At 38.5% G+C, this 20,087-nt stretch overlaps 1 protein-coding gene and 2 pseudogenes across 8 annotated transcripts; 1 reads left to right on the top strand and 2 right to left on the bottom strand.

The window, feature by feature from the left end:
* Window positions 1–773: 773 nt before the first annotated feature.
* On the bottom strand, window positions 774–12,641 carry LOC111332667 (uncharacterized). Of its 8 annotated transcripts, none has more exons than XM_088735193.1 (11): window positions 12,361–12,641; window positions 10,931–11,009; window positions 6,686–6,922; window positions 5,894–6,186; window positions 5,302–5,396; window positions 5,059–5,215; window positions 3,605–3,668; window positions 3,265–3,318; window positions 2,944–3,164; window positions 2,366–2,540; window positions 774–1,753 (listed from the first exon to the last, which is right to left on the bottom strand). In XM_088735193.1, exons 3-11 carry the CDS (start codon window positions 6,912–6,914, stop codon window positions 1,548–1,550), a joined length of 1,494 nt encoding a protein of 497 aa, XP_088591319.1. In that variant the 5' UTR covers window positions 6,915–6,922; window positions 10,931–11,009; window positions 12,361–12,641; the 3' UTR covers window positions 774–1,547. The 8 variants fall into 8 exon arrangements, with proteins under 8 accessions (XP_088591319.1, XP_088591320.1, XP_022793802.2 ...); XM_088735194.1 differs by lacking the exon at window positions 12,361–12,641 and adding an exon at window positions 11,429–11,993; XM_022938067.2 differs by lacking the exon at window positions 10,931–11,009.
* A 1,705-nt stretch (window positions 12,642–14,346) lies between these two features.
* LOC148722599 (uncharacterized) lies at window positions 14,347–15,835 on the top strand (annotated as a pseudogene).
* Window positions 15,836–16,281: 446 nt separating this feature from the next.
* LOC148722598 (uncharacterized) lies at window positions 16,282–17,502 on the bottom strand (annotated as a pseudogene).
* Window positions 17,503–20,087: the final 2,585 nt, after the last annotated feature.

The raw sequence follows: 20,087 nt of genomic DNA, 5'->3' as shown, positions 1-20,087 counted from the left end.
CAAAGAAAACAGGGACAAAAAAAATTACGAAACTCCTGGCGCCTGGAGTAATTAAAAGGATAAAGAGCCACGAAGCCACAAAAAATGTGCGGAGGATGATAACTTCAATACCAGAGTTCGCTGGTCCCAAAATAATAAAAACAGGCGTTCGGTCTATTATTGCTCTCTCATCTTTCTTGGAAAACCGAATCCATACTTAAGACAGATAAAGTGTGCTAACATGTGTACTTGATTCGGAAGGCACACTCTGGAAACTTACAAGTGTTTATAACTCATATTGGCGAACTTAAAAGAAGTCTGAGGGAACGGCGGGCGCATGCATTGCGAATAGCTTTCACTGGTTAAGAGCTTCGCAAGATTTATGGTTGAGGAAGTTGCAAACGTTTAACAATGCAATTTCATACAGAGTTCCAGTAAGTTTGAGTTTCCCCCTTGAGTTTTCTTGCAGGAAAGGTGCACCATAGTAGTATGGATTTTAAACTGAAAATAATTCATCTAGTATGTTTTCTAAGATATCGGAGCGAAAAGCTAGATTCCGCGTGGGATGTCATTGACTTTGCTCAGAGCAAAAGACAGTTTTTCTTTGCCATGGAACTGGAAAAATGTCATTTTCAGCTGCTCTACGAGCCCCACTACCTTTGCTACCGTTTGATTGCTAGTGGCCCAAGTATCGGGTAAAAACTATTGTTTGAAAGCGAACTTGACCCGCTCCCGAGAGTAGGACATTGGCACTTGAGTTGCTATCTATCATAAATACATGCTGGACACAGGAAGGCGTTGAAATGTAGTATCGTTGATAGTACTACTGACACCCCTTCCCTGGTAGCTACAATTTTAATAACAAGCCGTGGAGTAAAGCTTGGTATGATACGTTCGCTATGGTTTCTTACATTGGTGACCGTTTAATAAAGGTACGTGATAGTGAAATTGTGGGAGTCTTTATACAGATGACCTTTATAAACAGGTTATCTTAACAATAGATTAGAGGCATGATTTTCGGCAAGCTGTTCATAGTAACGAAAGCAAGGCTGTTATGACAGGTTTGATTGCATCCCTCGACATAAGCTATACAGGTATGTGCCGCCCCTATTAAAGGATAGAGATTGGGAAAGCAAAATTATTACGGTAGCTAAGGATCTGAAAGGAGTGCTGTTAACCAGAGATTTTACTATGTCTACAGCCTCGAGGGATTACTAGATTTCTAATACTCAATGGCTACAGAGAAGCAACTCCTAGTTACCTTAAAGATAGTAGGAGAGCGCATTGTACGAAATTGTAGAAAATCTAAAACAAAACCATGAGTGGATTAAAAAGCTGAACAAATAGCCTGAAAAAGGCATCCCTATATGTTCTAAATTACTTTGTCTTGACGCTAACTATACCCTTAAGTTACCCCAAATTGGGCGAGTGAAGGAATTCCAGCTGTGATTTTTTTGGTTCTATGCTTTTTCCTTTGCTTTTTCCTTGGTTTGCTCTTTGTTTGTCGCTTCATTATTTTTCTTTTGTTCAGTATATCATAAGATATTGCAGACGATGTTTATAAAGCCTTAAACTGACGTCCAGGTTTCCTGAGTCTCGCTACTGCAGTTTTTAAAGGGGCGTAGAAAACTGTCACTAAAATTCTGCCGCAAAGACTTGAGTGCTTTCCTGACGTCTCCAGCAACCTGTTCTTCAAATTCCCTGAGCATAGCATTCGTTTTCTGTGTTTGAGCATCTTCCTCACTGGATGCCTGTAGGCTCAACTTTTCAGTGGCTGTAAATTAAAGAAAAGATTTTTGCATAACTCAGCTGATGACAATAAGATGATATTTCAGCATTTTTAAATGGAGGAAAATAATCCTTTGCTAACAAGTCAGCTTCAGGGAGGCAAAGTCATTTCATACAATCCCGCGACTCAAATGACTCCCAACCGAAACCATTGCAAAATATCATGATTAGTTGCGTTTATGGTGGAAAAGGCGCGTAGGGTAAGTTCAATGTCATTCGTCAGCTGAAAAACGAGGTTTTTAGGTCTTGCTTATAACCTTTAACTCCTTCCCAACTTAAACTGGCTCCAAAATCGCGACCACTTTACCTCAATCACAGTACACAAGTTATTAAACCATGTTTCCCAGGAGGATAACTTAAATCTCCTTTCTGAATTAAAGTGTATAGTCAATTATTGTGTCAGTGCAAATGTTAACGACACTGAGGGATTGTCTGAGTTTTTTTGAGCCTGCATAACTTGAATACATTTCGCGGTAGGGTGTATTTCATAAATCAGGTTGGCTCATGATCAACCTCGCTAGTCAACCAAGTCATCCATTCAGTGATGTGCCATTAGGAACATGTTAGTCCTCAGACAAGTTTATACAACAAAACCAACCTCCTCGTTCACTTTTTCGCATGCGTGTCCTTCGGCACAGTTCCCAGGTAGCACCGGAGATAAGAAAGAAGGTGAGGATCCCCAGACAAGTAAACAATGCTGGATAAAACAGTAGACCTTCCGGATCTACACCGATTGTTCGGTCGTTTGGCGTCATTGACTCCTCTAAGCTACTCTGAGGAAAAGAAGAAAATGAAAGAGATTTGAAAGTAATTTCTTTCTCAGTAGCTGTGAATTTATCTCCTCTGTTATATTGTATTTCCAGACACCAAATTAGACGATAACGTGTTTTTTATTGAGAAATATATTGAGAGTCCGCGCCATTAAAATTGAAAATTGTTACTAATGAGAAAATTCATCTCTGGCTTGTTTGTTTAGTTGTCTGTTTGTTTTTTGTTTTCCTGTGGAACACAAATGTCATCTGTATCGTCTGTATCGTCCTAAGCCCTCCTATTGAATGGTCGCATATGCAGGCTTCTTCAAAGTGCGACGAACACCAAAAAATGGGTTCACTTGGTTTACCAATAATGTTTTTTCCTTTTATGTGGCAACTTAATAACTTCAAAGAAATCATTCACCTTGGTTGATTTACCCATATACAATTCAGCGTATTCATACATTTCAGACTCATCAGAAAAGCGCAAGTTTTTCAAACATTTGACCAGGTTGACCAGAGAAGAGTTTTCGATCTGTGCACCATATTCCAGGTATTCTTGAGCGATCACTTCTTGTACTTTGAATTCATTTGCTGGGAAATAGTCTCGATAGTGACTCAAGGTGAAGCTGTCCATGAGTCCTCCTTAGACAGTGAGAAAATAAAGTGAGTGTGAATATATTTACTCCATAACTCCCAAAAAGTCGGGGCTTTTTTAAAATTTTAAACACAAAATGTTTCATACCTATGGCTTCCCCTTCCAAAATTTTCTCTTGGATCTCTTTAATGCTGTGGACTCCTGGATTAGGAAAAAAATTAAGAGATATCGTTATTCCACAATTAAGAGTAATGCAATGAATATCTCGGTCGAACTATGCTTTTTCAGTGAAGAACTATTCAAGTGTCCAGTGGTTCTGCTATTATTTCTGACCTTTTGAAACAGTACAACTCTTCGGTCATGCACCAGCTTGATAGACCATTGTTATCACGAGCCACTTGCTACGCGCAAATCTTACCCAAAGAACGAGAGCAGGAAAATTCCACTTCGCAATTTTTGAATAACAGTGAGAGTCAGCGATACTCACGTATAACTTGAGCTTGTCTTTGAAAGCCTGTTGTAGCCTCAATGGAGCCGAAGACAGCCGCCACCTGCACAAAAGTGTTGAAATACATCGTATAAGTTTCCACCAAACTCTTCACGAGATTTGATTAAAGAGTGAAATTCATCTCAGCATTAAATTTTTCCTTTGTGAATATTGTGTTGGCACTGAATCTCATTTATCAGGCCAGGTTGAGGTAAAAGTGTTAGCCCAGCTTACAAACTTGATGAAAACATATCCATACCGATTGATATCTTGATTATTGATGACCCTCACTGAACGGGAAAAGAGACTCTGCGTTACCCTTTGGTGAAGAGCTTTCACGAAAATGGTCTTCACCATCTTAAGCTTTTTTATTTTTTTTGTTATTGTTATGATTATCAGTAAGGATATTCCAGAGTAAAACGGTAAACGTGTATAATCTGTGTGTAGATGGGGTTTCCTGGTTTCCGTATTGCCCAGCTACCAAGAGTATGGCCTCTCCACTTAGACAGGAGGCCAGTGCACGGAAGCGTACTATTCTTCTAATGAGTATAATCCTTTATTCGCCATAATCACAAAAGATTATAACAATTCTTCTTCTAATAATAATAATAATAATAATAATTATAATACTAATAATAATAACGGTTTATTCACAGTATATCCACATAAAAGGTGTGGCTCTTCATCTGTGAAGGCCTACGATACTAATATTTAATATTAAAACTAAATCATAATGACTAACTAAATTGTAATAAAAACTATACATGGAAGTAAATATGTAGAATATATTGGTTGGTGGTGGGGCTTGTTTCTATATCTTTACAAGGAAGACAAAGCGCGCGCCTTTAAGAACGACTTGCAGAGCCTGCAGGATTCTTTAAAATCTGTGCAATTCCTTAAATTTGCCGGCAATTCGTTAAAAATCATGGCTGCTGAATGCTGAAAGGTGCCTTGTACAAATGGAACATAAAGCCTTGGAGCAACACTGGAACGGAGATGCCTAACGGGTTTAACGACTTGCAAATTTAAATGGGAGGGCCAGTTATCAGAATAAAGTGCTTTACAAATAGTCTCTAGTAGCAAGTAGTCCTTTAGCTCCAGGATAGGTAGCCAGCCAAGATCCAAAATGGTAGATATACTGTTTGCATATTTACAAGTGATGAAACTAGCCATAGCGAACTGGAGCCTTTATAGTCTAGCTGAGAGGAACTTTGGTCGTGGATAAAAAACAATGTCACAGTAGCTTATTTTAGACAGAATTAATGTTTCTACCAATTTTCCCGTAGTTTCAAATTAATAAAGTTCCTTATGGGTCGAAAAGAGAGGTTGGAGTGTTTACCCCACACCACACCACACCAACCCAGCCGGTGTTACTATGCCACTAAGCCTCTTCTTATGCAGTCTAGCACACCCGTCACAAGGCGGGCCACGGGGCCTGATTATATGATATTCACCTTTGCTTGAGGGAGGGGAATCATAGTGTCCAAGCTGATTGTAGTAAGAGAGGTTGTTAACATGGCAGTGAAAATGGAACACATGCAAATCCCAGTTAAAATCCAGATGATGGCAAACAATCTCCCTGAGATAGTCTTTGGGCAGCGATCACCATAGCTGAAACAAAGAATATATGGCTGATTTATTGACAGACGTAGTATATGAGTGACTATATGCCCGACTGATAACGTTCTCTAGCTTACCCGACTGTTGTCATGGACACAAAAGCCCACCAAAATCCCTCCCATGATCCTTGAACGAAGCTCAGGGGAAATTCCTCTGTATTTTGCCTGGTATCCTGTAGAAGTAATTATGATTGTTCACCATTGGTACCGGTTAGACATACAGATAGATAGACACAACTTTCTAAATGACTGGCTAACTGGCGTACAGAGAGACATATTGACCGACTGGATGACTGACCGACTAACCGACAGACTAACATACTAACATACTAAAAGACTGACAGAATGACTGATTGATAGACAGACTAACCGATTAACAGACTGACTGACTCTTGAAGCGACAGACAACGAGGCAGACAAACAGACCCTCGGACTAACCGACCAACTCACAGACAAACAGACTGACAGACAGACAGACAGACTAACTGAGCAACTGTCAGACAGACTGACTTAATCACTGACGGACAGACAGAAAGACTACCTGAGCAACTGAAAGACTGACAGAAGCACTGACAGACTGAGTAAGTGACTGACTGACAGACAGACAGACAGACAGAAAGAAAGACTGACCATCAGACTGACGGAATGTACCAAAACAATTTCTACAAACCAGTATCCAGGCGACGATTCCTGCCAGCACAGACAATAACAATGTTAACACTAGCACGGGCCAAGAACTGAAGATGGAGGACAAAATTTTAATGGGAAGGTGTTTTCTGTCAGCCCTCTTGACGACAAACGCGACCCCTGTGTTGGGAAGTATGGGAACTACTTTGCTCTGAGAACTTAGGCCACTTTCCTTGTAGTTTAGGATCACGGGAAGGAAAATATCAGCCTGATCCACGTCAACGTATTTTATCTCAGAAGATGGACAACAATTTTCTAGCATAGATTTCAAATTTACTGCAATAGAAAAATACTTTGAGTTGGTACAGTGAATCCATTTGCAACAGCGAAGTCCTTGCGCGCGGAACGCGCAAAAGGCAACCTCTATGCTTAGGAATATCTGGAATATCGCAAATGAATAATTTACATGTCGCGTAAGGACTCAGTATGCTTCTGTCCCCGGCACCGATGAATTACAGTGTTTCATCAATGATGAGCCAACCCCTTTTTGATGAGACAAAGTGGAAAGGAAACCATGGTAACTTTATCCCTGTTCTTGCTTATCTGTTTCTCTTTTTGCTTTGGTCTCAACTCTTCAGCTCTCATTTGACAAAACGTACTGGTTAGCGCTTGTAGATTTACATGGCAAAATAAGTCTGCTGATGTTTATGGTTCATAGGATGTGAATTTTTCTTTCCTAGTTGTAGCAGTTATTCCCCCAAACATTGCGCTTAATCGTGAAGTGCCTTTGAAATCCTCCCACTTAGCTCTTGCTCAATGAGTCTATCTTACTTACATGGAAACAACCCATCGTAGAAAGTTCGATTACCGCTGACTTGTTTAATCACATGGGGCTCTCTAGCATGGACCTCATTCCACTTGACTTTGATAACATCTGGACACTTTTTATTATTTTCTAAATCATCCATTGTCATCCCATCATCTGCCGTGATGTTTACGGCTGGAATTGAAATAACATGAAGTGCCATTGGGACAAATGCTGTTACCAATACCAAAGAAGCCATGCTTTTGCCTGCAAATGAAAATAATAACAGAACGTTTGACAAAGTCTTCTTTCAGAAGGGACTTTAGATACCTGTCATTGCGCCTAAATTATGTCCACTTAAATGATTTATTTCCTAGTGTTCTTTCTACAATCTGCGATGTTCGGAATATAAAAATACCTTTAACGTAAAAGAATTCTTACACTTACAAACCGCGGAGGTAGATCTTCCTCTAGTTGCTAAGGGATATCACTTCACGTTGTAAGATTCAAGAGTAATAATGGAAATCCTTATTTACGTGACTCCTCCAGTTTTAGCCGACTCCTTCAGTTTTACTCCTCGCTGTTTTTCCTTTCACTGAGCTCCGAAGCTTGGTTTTGGAAAAAGCAATGCATGCAGTGTTGGGCCAAGCCGCTAGCAATGTTTTTCCTGCATCTAGATCTATGAAAGATATTTGTACAAAGTGCTATCGGGAGCCTGGCTACATTTAATGATGTCCTGGTAGCCAGCAATTCCATATTTTTATCAGACATCATGACTTTATAAAAGCTCGATATCTCCCAGACGAAGATGAATTATAAAATAACGCAAAAGGAAAGTGTTCTTGTGGCTTCTATTGTTTTTATTCTATAGACCGCACGCAGAAAACGACTGCAAGCCAGCTGTTGACAGCTGGTGTATGTGTGTTGAGTAGTAATTTCCAATCAATTAGTTCTTGTGGATTGCAATACTTTACACCTTGGAGACGTAGTAAACATGTTAAAGTTTCGAAATATTTTGCTAAAAAATTGGGTGATTTGTTCATTTATAGAGCTAAATATGAGTTTTTTTGTTTAGCTTCCATAGTGATTAAAAAACCATACGAAGATTAAATCTTCGAATGAAATTACTTTCTTTTTCATAAATTTTTAATTGAAAATTCTATTTCTTGCCCAGCCTTGTTTATGGAATTGAATTTAGGTAAATTTCGCCCATCGTACCATGAATTGCTAAGTTACTAAGAGGGTAGCAAGGTATCCGTTTTTGTCTAAAAAATTAAAATCTACACAGCCATTTTTACAATTTAGTGATGCGTCGATGAAACTGATATAAAAGCTGATAAAGAACATTGAAATTTAAATTTTAGTATTCTCTTCAAGGAAAACTTTATAATTTTCATATCGACACTGAGTAATTCTTGGAGATAATTAAGAAACTTAAAAATTTCAGTGATCGTTTAGAATTGAAAGATAGGAATTATATTTACAAAGCCTCTTCAAGTTGCAGTTTGTCTCACAATTTAGTCACTTCCGACGAGAATCATGTCTTTCTTTCTTTAGTTACTTACGCTTTATCCTATGAGAAATATTGTAATGTATATTATACTTCATAAGCTGACAAGTAGCCAATCGCTTGCGGTGGAAACATACATATCCACATTAGAACTCGAAGTACATCACGAAACTAATGATAATAATTTATTGTTGTTACATTTAACCACGCTGTACAATGACGACCTTACTCACGATATCATGATTTTGAAAAAATTAAACATGAAGGGATTTAGGTTGGGTAGGAGCGGTGAGGATTTCCAAATGGTGAGCTGATCATTACAGGCTTGGATGCAAAACAAAGAAAGAGAAAGTTTAAATCTATTTACTGCCCGTCCAAGCTGTAGGTTATGGGAATGGTCGATGTACTTTTCGTTGTCTCTGTTGTGTGTTGACGTACCTTGTGTAATAGTGATAATTATGACCCACCCAAGGAATTATCTATATATGTATATATCTATATATCCTTATATTATACAACTCTGGAATTGATTCTTCTATTGAGGTACTTAAAATTTATATTCAAACGATTCAAACGTTTTTATTTCTATTTGCATCCAGTATAACACCTGCTCCATCCCTAATTGATTATTTCGTTTGAAACTTAAATATTTGCTGTTCCCAATCCAACATTTTTGCTGAGGCTTTTCCTAATAGCTTGTGATCGTTGTGGTCAACCGAACTTAAGCGAGCATTTTTCTAGTCACGGCTGCGAAAAAAGGATTCATCATCAAAGCAGCTCAATGAGCAATGAATGATGAACTAATCTGTCAGCAACCGTAAATTATTTGCCTTCTATAGATATGAGAAACATTTTGCTTACTTTCCGTAAGAAAAAAAATTACACAATATCAACAATGCGTATATCCATAGGCAGTTCTTGCTTACGTTTCTTTCCTTTATGGGAGCTGAATATTTAATCGTTTGAGGCCCCCCTAGACAATACGTCGAGCAAAAAGTAAAGAGTCTTTGAATTAATTTGATTTCGCGTTTGTGTGAACGTTTGATGAATTAGATGTGGAAAAGATGCATGTTTCTCAGCTTACCACAAGAATCAGGTTTGAATCGGTCACTTTCAATGCTTTTTCTCCGCTAATCTCATCAAATTAATATTCCTTTCGAGGGCCAGTTCGATAATGATTTACTTTTCTCTTGAATGTAATAGCAAAATGCAAATAACTGGGTGATTACTACCTTCTATGGACGCCAAATACAATGGCAAGAATTAAGAAGAACAAAAGCTTCAGAAAACAAAACAATTTCTAATAATTGCACAGTTTGTAAAGTGTCTCTGTCAAGCGAAGGTCGAAGGAATTTCTTTTTCCGTTATCGCTTTCAATTCGTAATTGATTTCTTGTGCAACTAAGTTTTTCCAAAGAAAATACTTCAACATGTATGTTTAGGCCTGTTCATATTTAGATTAGACCAGTAAATAGATGATTTTCCAAAACAATGTACCTGATCCAACAAGTATACATTGATAGAAAAATTATCTATTCTCCATCACCATCAAACATCTCAGCATATACATGACAGTTTACTGATGTGTTTTCATGAAAACTAATTCCAATACCAACACCTGCCTAGGCAGATTCTTTCTGGAAAAACGAATACGGCATCAGCTGCGGTAATCATTCGATTCTTCGTTGACACTTTCGCTCGTTAAGTTAAACAATTTTCCTTTTAAAATACACATGGAGGACAAGTGATGGTTTATTTCAGTCCGAAAGCTTGTGCAAATCGACAATTAATCATAGCGATGATAGCAGTAAAATTCTTCAAAAGCGCTGCTTAGGGTTAGGGATCTAAAGCTGCTTTACGGATGTAAGAAATAAAAGAAACATGCCAAAGGAATTAGAATAATCTTATACGAACTAATTTAAAATTGATTAAATGAAAATGTTTGGAGCAAATTTTTAAAGGAGAACAAAGTTTACGCCTTTTTGATATTTACCGGTAAGGAATTCCAGAGACTTGGTGCAGCTACAGAGAAAAACCGGGCACCGTATGCCTGGGTCTAATGGTCCACTACTTCCAATGATAAATCCAAAGCAAAGACTAAGGGTGAGATGATGAACTTGCGGTAGCACATAGGTGCGGAGCGGAGCTATTCCGTTCAGTGCTTTATGGGTTAAAGTTCGAATCTTACTGAATTCAATCCTTTTTAATGACGGGGAGCCAATTTAGGTGAAAAAAAATTGGTAGCCATGGCTCTGAAAATGCAGCAAACGACTGTGGTAAATCAACTTGGTGTAGGCCTTAACAATCAAAACTATGATTGACAGATACCAATTAAAAGTCTGTTGATATAATTAAGAATTTCATTGCTTCCTTGACACAAAATTATTAAGTATCTAAGATATCATAATCAAATTTGCTTGGAGCACAATGATTAAAAGTTTACCTCCCGTATCAAAACATATTTTACATTTAACCTTGACAGTGACTTAATTCAATAACGTTTTTACGTCTTCAGATCTCACGAATATATTCATGTCAGAGATAATTAAGTTCAATACAAAAAATATCGTGCAAGCTAATATAAAAAGAAAGGCATTGATCCTTTTTGTTCGACAGATAAGACTGCTAAATTGCACTAAAATAGTGTTTTGAGTATGGCCTCAAAGGATCTGATATTAAGAATTTAGGAATCAGAAAGAAGAAAGAAATGAGTGAGTTGGGTGACTTAAATATTCTGTCGCAGACCTCGATCTTTGTCCAACTTACCTGTTAACTCGTTTCGCCTTTGGATCTGTTCCTCTCCTAAACGAAAGTCTCAGACATAAGCAGTTTGGATGGATGCTGGCTGAGACACAATCAATTTTCAAATACTGACTGAATGAATAATTCAAGACTACGCACTTACATTTTAATTACTTTTCGAACTGTCAGCGATGAAGTCAGCTTCCTTGTTGACTCGAGGTTAAATGTAAGCAAAGATGTGTGCGCATATCCTTTTTTATCTGATATTTTTTTCTCTCTTTTTTTTTTTTTTTAAATATTGCGACGGAAATATTAATCTGGAAAAATCCTATTTCGTTGAAATCAATTATGGAGCTCAATCACAAACCTAAATCGTCTCTGCGTGACTTCCCATTGCGGGAAATCCTAAAAACACGGACCTCGGCTTGATGCATGTCGATCTTTTTCGTTAAAAAAAGAACTCACATGTATTTCACCAATTTACAAAATCAAGTATCGAAAAGGAAAAAGGTTTTTCCTTACCTAAGGCACTACAGAACTGTAATCCTCTTCAAATTAATTTTAATGTGAAGACTTGAGATGAAATGATATGAAATGCTCTAAAACATTTGTAAGGGCAATTGGTACCATAAAATCGTATTCACTGTAATGGCAGTAATTTGTTAGTCTTGAGCATACTTTTTTCAACAGAGAAATGAAAAAGTAAGTTTTCAACTTAGAAGAAAACGCTCTACGGTTGAAATCGTCCCCACATGTTAAATATTTAGGGTAAATCAGTTTCTGGAGAAACTCCTTTCGGGTAAATCAGTTTCCATAGCAATTTCCGTTCAACTCTAAAAGAAAACGCACTTAGAAAATATCCTTCAATCTGTAAAACCCTGCAGGACGCCAATCATCTCGTACAAATATTAAGCAGCTTGCTGCGATCTGAGAATTGCGAAAGTTTCCCTAAATATATTCGGTCGATCACACATTAAGTAAGATATTGATAGTTGTGATAAATTCCAACAACCCTTCTTTTTGCTCTAGCCGTGAATTGCAGAAAGTTTAAAATTCTGAGTTCTTTTCTGCATGGTATTTACTGAGAATTTTCAAGGTCAGACACATATTAATTATTCACATGTGTGCTTTTTATTTGAGAAAAAAGTTTTCAGTAAGATTGATGCACTTCACTTGGTGAAATGTGAAAAGGAAAACTAGCTGTACTTAGTTCTATCAGCCTGTTGATGTAAATTAGATAGCTATTTAACTGATTATTGATCGAAGAGCTATGAAGAATGCTCCGATGTTAGTCGCCAACACGAACTGGCAAAATATGTAGGTTTCTTAGTCGATTTCGCAAAGTTTTCTGTTTCGAAATGTAGACACAATTTTAAGGAAACTCGGCCACCTCGGAAACCTTCATATCACAATAATAATTATTTGTTCACTCTGTGGTACAACAACAGCCTTACCTTGAGAAGACGATGACAACTGAGAAAACAAAACATCTGCGAAAAGAATCTCAGTGCGTTTGTTCAGACAGTGACAGCTGAAAGTTCCTTTCTTGTAAAAGGGATTTCAGTTTCTATAGTCAATGTATACCACCTACAAATCCAAGTCATCGGTCAATGCCAAACCATTAACCAAATGCCACGATTTAAAAGCATTTGCATTTAAAAGAACGATTCCAAACTGCGATGACTAAATATCTTCTAAACGATTAGTATTTATGAAAAAAAAAATCAACTAATCAAAAAACAGTGCTGTCATTAGTGGAGTAGAATCCGGAATATTACGTGAGAAATATCCAGTGGGCATTTACACATCTTTAGGTTCTTTCATTTAATTTCCTGATTTTCTTTTTGTTTATCACGATACTGGTTTATTTCCAACTGTTCGCACGACGTGTCATCAGCTGTTTTTCTGTAGATTCGTGATATAATTACAGTTTTTCAACAAAGACTTAAAACCAAAAGATATATGACTAGTTCTGGATTCTCGGGGTATCATCAATAATTGACAGGGCCAATTGATTTTTTCCTTTATGGCAACGTGCAGCATTGAACTAAAATCATTAAATAATTACCTATATTTAAAATATATTTCAAACTGGGAAAAGATGCTTTTTGGCGTGCTCTGATTGGAGCTTCCTTTTTATCCCCTATGACAAATTAATGTGGTCATTATTAGTGGAAAGGTAGATAAAACTAAAAGAAAACCGGGGTGATGCTAACTCAGCTCAAACTTATATATCTTTTTCATTTTCTTCATTTAAACAACGAGATCGCAAACGCATCAGAAAATCCCACACACCATAAATTGCAAAAGGATCGAAATCGGCCGTGGTTTCCAAATGATTGCCAGGTGTCTAAAAAAACGTTAATCAAGAAGGCATCATTTTCCTGTCTTGTCAACGGATGTCGCAGTTTTCATAAAGAAAATGAAGCAGTGCGTGATCGGCATCTTTACAGCCTCAAGAATTAAACTACTTTCTTCAGTGCAACCTCTTCCGTCTTAGAAGAGCTAATTGGCAGAAATTGACAGAGCAGAAACCTCTGATTACTAAAATCTTGGCCACATGACACACCCGTAAAACACGCACGCAGTATATAACACTGCAAACCCCAATCAGGGACGATTAATCGAATGATTTAGGGTGAAGTAACTTGTTAATCAACTGTGGGAGCAATATTTGAAGTCAGATAACCCTAAATGTCCCGGGCCCAGACTGGTTGGTCTGTTATGGTGTGTTAGTCACAGCCTGCTGATTCGTCCCCAGACTGGTTGGTCTGTTATGGTGCGTTAGCCACGGCCGTTATTTAGTCTTATCTTCTGTTTCAGTTTCTTGGTGCTAGCCTTACGAAATTAATGTAAAGCGTATCTCTATAAGGATGAGACCACATTGGCAAAATACCTATGATCCGAAGAAACCTTTTTCCCCTCCCTTTGCACTTACCCTAACCAACTTGGAAAGATAAAAGAAAGATAAAGTTTCCAAACAAAGCATTGAAATATTAAAGAAATAGCACGATGGCCAAGCAGGTCAGCAAAGGGAGTTTTGAGGGTGGTAAAAGCTTTTTTAACGATCAAAATTCGGAGATGACTTACACCCTCAGGCGATCTTCCACTTTCCTGTAAAATAGACCTCAGTGGCAATCAAGCGAGACTCACGTTCTGACAATAAAACTTGAAAGCGATTAACCATTTATGTAATGATGTATAATACCATATAACTTTGTGATATAACATTTTTCATACAACATTAAAATACACTGCCCTCAACTGTTCCGTCCTCATTGGAGGGCCACAACACCATTAACTGCAGCTATGACACTGAAGTAAATAAAATTTAAACTTTATTTATTGTTTTGATGTGAGATAGGTGTCGCACATTGGAAAACAAAATTATGCAAATACAGTTTTATTATGTCCCTTAGGCCATAGTTAGTAGAGGGGACTGGTTAGGAAACGCGGCAAACTTCAAAGGGCCGGCCTATTGTCTGTCCTCTGAGCTTCGCTTGAACGCCACGTGACCAATGACCCTGCACAGAACCAAAACAACATGGAGGACATGAACGACTTATTTTTCTTCGGCGACGATTTTGATGCCATATTGGAAACTTTGGAAATCGAGGAAGAATTACAAGAGCACTTTGTCGAAGCAGCTGACTCTGTACGTCTTTTAGAAGCCTTTAAAACGTTATTTTCGCCCAAAAACTTTGTAGTTATTGATGCCCTTAGCAATGGCATCGGTCGTAGTACAACAACATATTTTTTTTACTGAAAGTCTTTCGATTTTTAGGTTCAATACGAAGAGGGAATTGTTTGCGAGTTGTGCCAAAAGAAATGCAAGACTAAGGCTGGATTAAAAAGACAAGACAATAAAGCATAAGGAGGAACAAGCGCGGGGAAATCAACCGACTCAAGAAGCCAAATTCACTGCTGAAGACTTCGAAGCGTTATCAATGAAAGCACAAGATAAAAAAAATTGAAAGAAAATCTACCCTCAAAGCGTAAAAGAAGAGCTACGAAGATATACGATTGCCTGGGATGAAGAAAATATGAACTTCTCAGAAGTAGAATCCATGTATATGCGTTTGGTTAAAACTGGAAATGCAGAACAATTCTACTCGAAGTACTATTCAAGAATAGGCCTCAATTCAACAAAGATTTTTGTGGGGTTGTCAAGTAATGCGGCAACATTGCTTAGTACCAAAGTGGCTGATTGTTTGATAGCTCACACCAAACAGAAAGATGAATCACCAAATCCCAATATCCCTACTAAACTGTGTAATAGAGAAATGGCAGGCTTACAATATACTGGAGGATATGTACGGCACAAGCTTTATAGCAAGGTGAACAATGTATATAATCCCACAGCACATACTGAACAAACAGCTTCAATACTGAAAGCTGGCAAAGCAGAAGATTTGCATGTTGCAGGGAGTCAAAAACTAATTTCATCTTTAAACCGAGGTGGACTTTGGGTTATTTCTAAACAAGCTCAAACAATTTTTAAGAGAATAGAACATAATTTTAGGATTCTGACCTCAGGAAGTCTCCAGCTGAAGATTGACAATGTTAAGATAGAATCCAAATCAGCCGGTGATGTTCAATTGGTCTAAGCATATAACACCATGTTGTTGGACTCAGACACAGTGGTAGATAACAGCATTGCAAAAGATGTTTTGGACAGCATTATTCATTTATATGTTACTGTACGGTGTTTTTCACTGGCCAAAGATGTTATACAGAAACACAAAATTCAATGTAAACAAATGAAAACAAAAACACTACGAAAGGAAATTTGTAGAGCCAGCAAAGAACAAGAAAGGCAGATATAGTTAGAATTAAGAGCCTGCAACAGTTTGTCAATAAGTAATTTATTACAAAAGATTAATTTGGTAGCTACAACCTGCAACATATTAAAAAAACATATTAAATATTGCTCATTAATGATTATTTTATGGGCAAAAATGAGTATAAAGGCTATATGGTTAAAGTATTTAACATAGAGTAACTTATTTATTTTCAGCCAGTCTTCTCGCCACTTCTTGTATTCTGCGTTTCGCGGCGCCGGTAGCTTCCAGAATCCAATTCCTTTACTTCTCCTACACGTTCCACAGCCAAACACTGAACAATTTTCACCTGGCATTATGTCCACTGACTTGATTAATGTTTTTAGCTATATTCTGAAGGTAAGATGTCGCTCGATCACGGAGAAAATCCAAAAACTTAAACGCTACGTGACTGTCGAAACAAGCCCGCGGTGCCATTTTGGATTTATGTGTGCAGGGTCATTGTCACGTGACCTCGATAAAATCGAACAATAACCTATCCGACTGAAGTTTGCCGCGTTTCCTAACCAGTCCTCTCTACTAACTATGCTTAGGCTAAGTAACTACATGGCAACGAAGTTAGTCAAATTCAAATCTAATTTGTTCAATCAATGTCACACAAGCTGCAATAAGGAGCAAAAAAACTTCCACAAGTAAATACAGTTATGAAAAACTGCTTCAACTTACATCTTGTCAAAGATCCACGAGACTAGGAAACCCCGGCCATTTTCTCCTCATCTTCGTAACTGTTGGGCGATTCTGATTCTATGTAAGATGGACCTAAAATGTCAAAGACGCTGATAAGCTTTTTGGTACTGAGGACAACTCGAATCACTTGATAGCCCTTTATACCACCGACGGTTGACGCACATGAAAATGACTCATCTTCTCCTCTTAATCCCCAAAAGGGGGTTTTTCTTTTGTTCGCATCCTTGACTTGGCATTCATGTAGATCGAAAATGACCTCATCGCTGACATAGTTCCTTTCTTTCAATGCTCTTGTGTTGTGGAGAACCACCTGGTACCGCTGATCACTCTCCCTGTAGTCTGCTTTCGGAAACAAGTTAACATAATCAGACCTTCTACCAGACTCACGACCAAAGGAAACGTGAGCTATGTGGTCGATAGTGTCTTCGAACAGGCACTTCCTGCATTCTTCAAGAAACTTTTGCTCACACTCCTTCATCTCTTCTTTTTGGGCGGGGTTCAGTCACGTTCTTTGGAAATATTCAGAAACGGAGAGTACAAACGGCTCGGGTTCCGCTGAAGCTCCTCAAACCTTGCCCTATCTAGGAAAAGGAAATGGGCTTTCCTCTTTACTTCATCGGCATAATTTGGCAGGTTTCCTGCGACCTCCATACAAAGATTATACCTTTCATATTCCGACATTTCTTTAACAGTCTTCTTCGGGCATGTTTGGAAAACACGTTGGCCAAACAAGAGCCCTCTACCTATGGAGCACTTGGGCCACAAGCGAATAATCTCGCCAAACTGAAACATAAACCGGTTGTCGTCATCCACTGTCCAGTAAAGATGAAACTTCAACACTTCTGCTAAGCTCTTGATAATAGCCCTGGTTAGGCCAATTCCTCGACCCTGCTGGGGTAAAATAACATAAAAAATGTTCCGCCCTTTCGGAACCTCTAAGCTACTAATAGTACTTCTATGTAAGATGGACCCACCCTGTCAAAGACGTCAATAAGCTTTTTGGATTCTCAGGGAATCATCAATAATTGACAGGGCCTATCACTTTTCCTTCACGGAAACGTGCAGCATTTATCCTAGTCTCCCTCGCATCCGTTTTTTTGGATGTCACGCAACGCTCCCCCAAAAGAACGGCTGCTGACAACCGAACTACATTCCTTTCTCATTGTCCTTGCGGTTTGTTCGCGGTCTATTGAACAGACCAATCACATACCAGAAAATCTGAATGACGTAAGGTTTCACGCGAAAATGTGGATGTTGCAGATGATCTAGCTATCATGTCGGGAGAATCACTGAAGAAATTTGTCAGTGAGAGCTCAAAATGTTTCACATGTTCATCGTTGTGCCCTGGTAAAGATAGAGTATATATTCTCACAATTTCGTTGAAATTATAGAATCTACGCTTAACATAGACGTCAACTGCTACGCCAACGACACGAACGCTAGATTGTTTGAGCGGTTGTTAGAGTTTCAGCGAGCAACTGAGAAAGTAGAAGCTAAAAACTGAACTGAAACTCTTTTTACGCACTACTTCAAGAGGTTACTACAGATTATAAAAGTCAGAATATATAAGAAACAGTAAATTACATCAATAATCAAAACGAAATACAAGACGCCTTTCAATCGAGGCCAAGGGCTAAACGGTTGCTTCGACCTACAGATGGAGATCAGGAGGAAAAAAGCGCGTGCTTGCAGTCAACAAACCGGGCGAAGGCTTCGAGAACACTGCAATTTAGGTCGGCCAACGTCTCCTACACTACTTGTACTTCTTCATTTGCCAGTCCGCTGCAAGCTGGAGCGAACCCGATTAGTTCTGTTCGTGGCTTCTTATCACCGGTACAGGAAATCGGCCCGAATTATCGAGTGTTTCCGCACGTTCGTACAACGCAACAACAATAACAATAATATGACCACTTTCATCGGTAACATGGTAAAACACGAGCGGGAGTGCTTGATATATTAACGATTTCCCGGATCCTGTAGGCAGCTTGACAAAAACATTTTTTTTCTCGACTAAAACTTTTCTAATTGCAAGCTTCTGGTGAGCATTAAGCTCGAAAATTTTGAACTTTGACGACGCTTTGCGAAAAGCTCCTTCAAGCACCGCCATTTGTCTTGTGTTTTCCACATGAAGATCGCGATAGAAAACGATATCTGATTGGAGGAGTCTTAAAAGGTGAGTCTGGCGCGAAAAGGTTCCTAAAAATGGAACCCGAGCTGTGATTGGCCAATTCGGAGAAAGGAATGTAGTTCGGTTGTCAGCAGCCGTTCTTTAGGGGGAGCGTTGCGTGACATCCAAAAAAACGGATGCGAGGGAGACTACATTTATCCAAAAGCATTACACAATTGTAGCATATTCAAAGCATTGGTAGCCAGGAAATTATGCTTTTTGGCGTGCTCTGATTGGCTGAATAAACTTTGAACAGCGTTTGCTTTTATTCCCTGTAACAAATTATTTCTTGAGTTTCGTGAATGGTTGGAAAAAAAGAAATTTCGAACTCATTAAGAATTCAAAATGACGAGATTTAGATCCAATACATGCTCACATTACGAATAAAATTGGTCTTAAGGAAAATCAAAATTTATGCTCAGTGCATTAAACCCCTGCGTAAATCAAAGAGGCACCCGTCTCTTCTCGCAACTAATCAATGCTTTAAATGTATTCTTAGGGAGCGCTCCCTACTGCGTGGATCGTGCATCATACGTATCTACAACCGCAGTTCAAATATATGAACTTCATATACTCATTGTATCTGATTTATCATCACGGGTTTATTGCGAATCAACTTAACGTCCTGCTCCCAGTTGGCTTGTTAGCTCAATTGGTAGAGCGCTGCACTAGTATCGCAGAGGTCAGTGGTTCGAATCCCGTACAGGCCTGATTTTTTTCAGGTCTCATTTTCGCTATTACATAAATAGCGCTCTCTACTGCGAGGACCGTGCATCATACGTATCTACAACCGCAGTTCAAATATATGAACTTCATGTATTCATTGTAACCAAAAGACAGAGAGTCAGCTCACCTTAGGTTACCGCGCCTCTGTACGATGTAAGAGTGTGCTGGTAGCCATTTAGAGCACGCAAAACTTTATTTTTAAACCCTGACGGTTTTGATTTTGTCAGCTTCTATGTGGAACGCAAATGAGCGAGGTAGCGTGGGAAGTTTTAAGCCGATGGTGAAAACGACAGAGGGACTGATCGTCAGCTCCCCCGAGAAACAATGGAAAGTACATATTTGTTACCAAGCATCGTCGTCGATTCAAAAAACTTCCTGATTAAAGTTGCAAATATTCTCTTGAGTACGATTCCCGTGAATATTGCATAAATATCCGTTGTCAGGTTCTATGTGCAGCATTTTTCTGAAGCACAAAAAATAATCTATCATAAAACGTGGTTTTTGTCAACGACAGCTCTAACCATCTAAAAATACTTCTCCAAGTATTTATGGACTTAAATTCAATACCTCGTGGAGAAACCAGATTTTTTTCCCTTTTATTTGTTAACCATCTTTAATTTAGCCAGAGGTTGTATACTGTTTTGAGTGTCATCAGGGAGGAACTCATGGCCAACACTGATAATAATTGTTCAGTCCTCAACCCACTGAGTAAGTGGATAAATCTCGGGGGCAATCGCTTGTCGCAAACCGCAGCCAACGT

The sequence above is a fragment of the Stylophora pistillata genome, chromosome 10 (genome assembly GCF_964205215.1).
Source record: "Stylophora pistillata chromosome 10, jaStyPist1.2, whole genome shotgun sequence".
Taxonomy (NCBI): domain Eukaryota; kingdom Metazoa; phylum Cnidaria; class Anthozoa; order Scleractinia; family Pocilloporidae; genus Stylophora; species Stylophora pistillata.
The sequence above is the reverse complement of the archived record's forward strand: the minus strand, read 5'-3'. Positions and strand labels throughout refer to the sequence as shown.